The 7,144-nt window shown below is 39.9% G+C and overlaps 1 protein-coding gene across 1 annotated transcript in view; it reads left to right on the forward strand.

Moving 5' to 3' along the window:
• The window catches only part of HSF2 (heat shock transcription factor 2), a 32,167-nt gene extending 27,006 nt beyond the window's left edge, over positions 1-5,161 (forward strand). The window contains exons 10-13 of the mRNA XM_075924067.2: positions 1,441-1,546; positions 3,297-3,350; positions 3,708-3,786; positions 4,189-5,161. Of these exons, the coding sequence (XP_075780182.2) occupies positions 1,441-1,546; positions 3,297-3,350; positions 3,708-3,786; positions 4,189-4,478 (529 nt within the window). The 3' untranslated portion in view covers positions 4,479-5,161. The remainder of the gene's footprint in view (positions 1-1,440; positions 1,547-3,296; positions 3,351-3,707; positions 3,787-4,188) is intronic.
• The last annotated feature ends 1,983 nt before the right edge of the window (positions 5,162-7,144 follow it).

The following is a 7,144-nucleotide window of genomic DNA, read 5'->3' on the forward strand; positions in this document are numbered from 1 at the left end:
CTAAAACTTTTGTTCCTCGGGGGTTTGTGTGTGTCACATCTTCGAACGATTAATGTTTTAGTTGTGAAAGTGGCATTGTAGATATTGCTTTAGTGGTAGTTACAATTGGCACTTGGTGGTGGAAAAGTTTTTTTTTTTTTTTTTTTTAAATTGGGCACTCTCTTCAACCCCACATGTGACATCTGATTTTCATACTGTTACCTTGTAATATATAATCTACTTCCAGCTTTAAAAATCATTCTAATTAAAGCAAAGTGAATTCTGGTCTCCTCTTTATTGTGGAGACAGCAGCTTTGTGAATTGGTCATCGCTTATGGGTTTGTGCTGTTACACAATCAATTTTTATATTGAATATCTGATGCATAAATTGACATTCCTGTCAGACACTCTTAACAGTTTAACACCACGCAAAGAACATAGAATGGCTGAATTGGGTCAGACCAAAGGTCCATCTAGCCCAATATCCTGTCTGCTGACAGTGGCCAATGCCAGATGCCCCAGAAGGAGGGAACACAACAAGTAATCATCATGTGATTCCTACCCTGTCATCCAACTCCAGAGAAACAGACTAGGGATACCATTCCTATCCATCCTGGCTAAGAGCCACTGATGGACCTAATCTCCATGAATCTATCAAGCTCTTTTTTGAACCCTGTTACAGTTCTAGCCTTCACCGTGTCTTCTGGCTAGGAGTTCCACAGGTTGACTGTACTGAGTGAAGAAAAACTTCCTTTTGTTCATCAGCACTTGCCAGTTAAGTTTTAAACAAGCAATGATGGTGGTACTGTTACTTAAAGGAATGCCTAACATAGTGAATGCTAGTGGGAAGGGGGTAGGTTTAGAAGATAAAATAAAAAGAACAAGTTAAAAATCACTTAGAAAAGTTAGAGGTCTGTAAGTCATCAGGGCCTAATGAAATGCTTCTTAGAGTACTCAGAGCTGATAGCTAAAGGCTCAGATACCTCCTCTATCATTTTTGGAAAAATCATATAAGACAGGAGAGATTTCAGAAGACGGGAAAAGGGCAAATATTAGTGCCAAATCTGTAAAAAGGAAAATAACAACCCAGGAAACTACAGACCAGTCAGTTTAACTTCTGACAGGAAAAATAATGGAGCAAGTAATTAAGGAATTAATCTGTAAATATCTGGAAGAAGAAAAAGGTGATAGATAACAACCAGCATGGATTTGTAAAGAACAAATCATGTTAAACCAATCTAATAGCTTACTTTGATAGGATAATGAGCCTTGTGGATAAGGGAGAAGGGATGGATATGGTATACCTAGACTTTAGTAAGGCATTTGATATGGTCTTGCATGATATTCTTATCAATGAACTAGGCAAATACAAATTAGAGGGGGCTACTATAAGGTGGGTGCATAACGGGATGGATAATGCTGTTTCAGAGCACACAATTTTTTTGTTTTTCTGTCTTCCAGAGTTGAACTGTTGGATTATCTTGATAGTATTGATTGCAGTTTAGAGGACTTCCAAGCCATGTTGTCAGGACGACAGTTCAGCATAGATCCAGATCTCCTGGTTGATGTACGTATTTCTAGTAATATCCTCTGTTTTGTAATGAACAGGATCCTTGAGAGCCACACATTTTAAGAGAATTTGATTCTGAAAAGCCTTTTAATACAAAAAATCATGCATCTCTAAAGTGGCACAGTTATAAAAACAAAAATTGGAAGCATCAGTCACTTCTACAGTTACACAGAATGAATAATAAGGTTTAATTATATTGCATACTAAAAATTTTACCAGTTTTTATAACCGGGAGATAGGTATGCAAAAGGTTGTTTCCAAAATAGAAGAATTAACATTAATATAAAAATCTTTTGTATTTACTGATACTTACTACTTTAGCTATGCCACAATAACATTGCATGAGCAATTGTAGCACCTAATTTTCTTCCCGGGTGTGGGGGGGGAGGGAGAGAGGGAGTAAATACAGAATAGAGCATACTTTGATATTGATGTACTATTTCCCATGCCCCTGAAGTAAATGCTGTTAATTGATGTACCAGTTTATGTATGTTTAGTAGAACTGGTGCTCTTGACTAGAACCACATGTACTTCCATGAAATTGGGCAAACAGAACCAAAGATATATTTCATGGTTGGGGCCTGAAGCTGATGGTTCAGCAGATACATTGGCATCTGCTTTCATACATTGGCATCTGCTTTCATAAATGGGGAAGTAGGGCTCTTGAAGTCTTTATCAGACTTGCATGGTTCTAGGTCCAAGTGCATTCTGGGCCACACAATTTTGAATTGAGTATGTATTCTAATGATTGCAAATTGTGCCAGAAAGGGACATTCTTGGAGAAGAAACAACAAAGGAATAAGAGGACTGGAGGTCCAATTTTAGCTAGTGGCTGGTGCCCATGTAAATCAGAAAGTGTACTGTTCAGGAAAAAACATACCCATATCCTAGTCTGGTGCTGTAGAACTGTAACTTCTATATATTAGGGTTCATGGGTTTAATTTCCAAAAGTTTCAAAGCTAAGCAGCTGAGGCGAGAAAGGAGTGAAATTTCTTTTTTGCTTAAAATAATTCAAATAGATAAGGTGGCTGCAGTTTGCCCATGGATCCTTAGTTCTCTTACCTGTTCTTCCTTTTGATCATTCCTCTCAACTGGTCAACTGTGTTGCAGGTCACACTTTCCTGAAACATCAGGAGTAACTGCATCATTTTGAGGTAGACATGGTACAGACATTGACAGGTTGTGAGCATTGCAGTCTCAATGTAACCGGTCTCCTCCAGTTAAGCTTTTACTTTGCCATTTTGTGAAAAACATTTGCTAACTTATGAAAGGTGTCCCAAACCTGCTTAGATGCTATTGATCCTCCCATAATATAAACCAAGGTTTCTCAAACTTTCCTTGCACTGTGACCCTCTTCTGACCACAAAAATACTATCCTTGGACAGGGGAATGAAGCCTGGGCCTGCCAGAGCTCTGCTGCTCCGGTGAGGAGAGTTGGCAGAGCCCAAACACAAGCTCTACCTCCCCGGGAGGGAGGCAAAAGCCAAGACTTCGCTTGAGGCAGGGACCATGTCAGATCCATCAGCCTTTGGCTATCCCTAGGAGGTGGGGCTTAGGCTTCAGCTGCAGGTCCCCAGCAAGTCTAAGCCAGCCATGGTGGCCCTGTTAAAATGGGTTTGTGACCCACAGTTTAAGAATAGCTGAAAAATGACTTAAATATAGCGCAGTGTTTTCTCTCACATATATTTAGTGACATTCTTACTGTACACCAACATTCAGAATTTTAAAACTGTTTTGTCTTGTTCAGCTTTTTACAAGCTCCGTGCAGATGAATCCCACAGATCATATCGGTAATACAAAAGTAAGTTCCAAACTGCACAATGGTGAGAAGTACAAATACAGTTGAAGGTTGGTGAATAACCTGCCTTTTAGCTGTGCCCATTACTGAAGTGACAAAGCATTTTCATGTATTGTGAATAAAACCTCTAACTTGGACACAAAACTGGAGTTGAATTTATTCCTAATCTGCTTTATAGCTGGAAGGGAAAAACAGCCAAAATTGTGGGTTGAGGGGAGAAAATTATTTTCATTTTAATACCATGTTCATCACCATGCTGTCTTAAGGGAAGCATCAAACACTTTTACAGATGATGAAAGTGAAGATAGCACTTGTAGCCAGAACCAAGAGGATTTTGACTTGTTTTTTTTCCCTTTGCAGACAAAAGGAATAGAAACCACAAAGAGTAACGGACCTCAGTCTCCTTCACAGGACACACAAAGTTCCAAGCCCAAATCAGGTTAGTATATTAACTGGCAAGGCTTTGCAGGAAGAGCTTCATAGTTGTTCAACTGAAAAAATGGAGGAAATTGTGGAATGCTTAAGACTTGACTAAGCAGGACCTTGTTTTAGCTGCTTAATTGCTTCCTGCTGATAAAAACATAAGAACCAAAATAATTAACTCAAGAATTTTCATTGTACCAGATGCAAAGAGAAACTGATGAAGTGTTATGTCCGGCAACTCTGAATAATAAATTTTAGTTCCTTGCAACACTTCAGTAGTGTGCCCAATTTTAACAATACTTAGTTGAAAATATGTTTATAATGTGGCTTGCTTTGTAAAAAGTGCAATAATGTTTGGTAGTAGGACTGTGTATATAAACTATTAGTGACTTTCTGAAGTATTGTTTTTCTTTTATAGATAAACAGCTCATTCAGTATACTGCCTTTCCACTCCTTGCATTCCTTGATGGGAGTCCAGGTGCAACTGTTGAAGGTGGAAACTCCATGTCTGAAACTACGTCCTCCCTAGACAAACCCTTAGAAGTGGATGAGCTTCTAGAAAGCAGCCTAGACCCTGAACCAACTCAAAGCAAATTAGTGCGACTAGAGCCACTGACTGAGGCGGAAGCAAGTGAAGCCACACTGTTTTATTTATGTGAACTTGCTCCTGCACCCATGGACACAGATATGCCATTCCTGGATAACTAACCGGGCAGGAACTCTGTATATATTCATCAAAACAAACTATTTATTTAGGATATCATTTGGTATCCTCCTTGGCTTTTTGGTAAATACTTTGGTTAGTATAACCAGCTATTGTGGAATCTTGAGTCTTACACCTTTCTCCACACAAACACAAATTCAAAGACCTGTTTAAATAGTTGTTATACAAATGACATGGATATAATTGCATATACCAAGTTACGTACAAGTTATCAATGTAATTGCTGACAAATATTTGGTATTTATAGATATTACAAAAATCCCAGTAATTTAATTTCACAGTAACCTTTGTTATTTTTTGGTTCTATGTACGATTGATTAGAATAACTGTACTGTGTAGAAGTCAGTGATTTCTGTATTTGTTTTCTATTTTTTACAAACTGTTTTAAAGTGGGGGGGGGGGGGGGAGGATGAGGGTGAAGAGAAGGAAGGACCAAGGCCTTGACTTGAGTTTTGTGGGGTGTTTTTTCTGGTTGAACTGGGAACAAAGTGCCTGTTAACCTACTTGACTGTTTGGTCCTGCCTTAGTTCTTCAGAGTGATCAATCATTTATACATTACAAAGGAAAGAAATTGAGGCTTTTATTTATTAAGAATGGAGCTACTTGCATGCATGAGTAGTAGTAATCTGAACCATCCACTTTGATAAAATAAATTATCTAGCTGTGACTTGTTAGGGGTGTAATTTTACATTAACTCCATGGGTCAGTGAAGCTTAGAATACCTTTTCAAATCACTGTTGTACTTGAAAAATAATGCTGTTCCTAAAGTTAGACTACTATTGTTTCTAGTACAACAGTCTCAAGAGGGTAGCCCTTTTAATTCATCCTAGCATTGCTGCAAAAGATGCAGCCTCTTAATTTTAGAAACAACTTTTAAAACTAGTAATTTGGGATAAATTTCAAGATGGCAGATTTCATGAGCTATGTACTCTTTAATACACTAACATGCTCATATAGTAATAATAGATGGGATGTCTTGATAAAACAGTATGAAATCTGGTTCCCAAGCTATCTCTGTATCACTGTTTAAAAGTATTTGCTGCATCGAGGTGCCACTCCTTGCTGGGTCCATGTAGGGCCAGAGATGTAGCTGAGGGAGCTGTCTAGCAAGGAACTTAGCTTCTGACAGACATATACTATTGGAGGCAGCAACTGAGTCCTGGTGTGTATTGGGTCCTTTCAGATACAGAGCCTGCAATGTAAGGTGGCAGCCAGCATCTAACTAGTCCCTGTAACACAGTTCAAGCTTATTGGCTAACTGTATAAACAGTTAACCTATTACCTTAAGCCTACAAATTAGTAGTGTGGCTCTGTGCAAATGTACAGTAGCATAACAAACTAGGCTGGGTTACTAGATTTGCTGTGTAGATGCTTGGGCTAGAGCCAGTACTCTGGAAGCTTCCACATGTAGGGTACTAGAGCTCAGGCTGGGGCTTTGACCATGTATAGAGCAATTTTTCAGCCTGACTGTGTCAGCTGACTTAAGCTAGCCATGGCACTGAGTAGATTTTCATCAGTAGACTTTATAAAAGGTACAGTGCCTCTTTAGTGAAAAATGCAACTTTTAAGCAAATCATTGTTGAACAAATCCAGTTTTGCCTTAAGGCTTAATATACAGGGGAGGAGTTAAGTTTCAAGGAAATGGTTTTGCCCAAAGCCCTATATAAAACCAGTATGTTTCAAACAGTTTTAAAATGCAATAGTGAAGAAAATGGGTGCATGCAGGACTAGCAGTGCAGCTCCTTAGCTGAACTGTGTGTACCTACCTGAGAGAGCTGCCCCAGCAGTGACTGTGGGCATGACAGCCAGATGCCACCTGTGTGATCATGGTCTTTCTTAGGATGTCTAGTAGCATGGTCCCCTAGTGCAACTGGCATGGAGAAAGATGGAAGAAGGCAAGGTGTGCCACTTGTGCTGCAGCTAGTTCTAGGAATAGAATAGATCCATCTGCACATGATTGATGACCCTTGGCAACACACTGAAAGTAGATATATATCCTGCCCTCCTTCTGAGCCAAGCCCCAGACAGGGAAATGCCTTTTTAGCTATGCCTTCAGTAATCTCTAGGCATGAAAGGGATCACTGTACATAGGTGCTGCTCCTAATGGTGTCCCTGTGGGAGGGGAAGGGCAGCTTAGCCTGGCTTTGCAGTTTTAGCTACTTTGACTGCAGCTCTGATAGGGAAACTTATCTCAAGGCCCCCAGAGGTCAGTAACCCAGGGAGGTGCAGCTAACCAGGAGCTGTTTTCCCCTGTAAAACTTAATTTGTCCAAGCTGCCCTGTGTGTTTTTATCACACTTCAGCAGAGTGGGCAAGGGAATGAAACAAGGCAGGGCTATTGCTGTGTGCACCCCCAGCTGCAGCCATGTAAATTGTCTTAGTACTTGGTGTCAGGTCCTATTCCAGGGGGAGGTGGAAGGAGTGAAGCTGGATCACAAAGCAACTGCATCACTGAGAATGGGTACCATGGTGTTTACAAGCTAGGGATGTTAAATAGGCAATGGGATTGCTATTGACTATTCAATTATTTGATAAGGACTAGTGCATCTTCTATCTTGGAAATATACAAGATCCCCAACAGGGGCTCTTGAGCATTTCAAAGCTTTAAATGCCACCTGGAGCCTAGTGCCACTGGAGAGTCCCCCTGCTGA

Source organism: Pelodiscus sinensis, chromosome 3 (genome assembly GCF_052426305.1).
Source record: "Pelodiscus sinensis isolate ZL-2025 chromosome 3, ASM5242630v1, whole genome shotgun sequence".
Taxonomy (NCBI): domain Eukaryota; kingdom Metazoa; phylum Chordata; order Testudines; family Trionychidae; genus Pelodiscus; species Pelodiscus sinensis.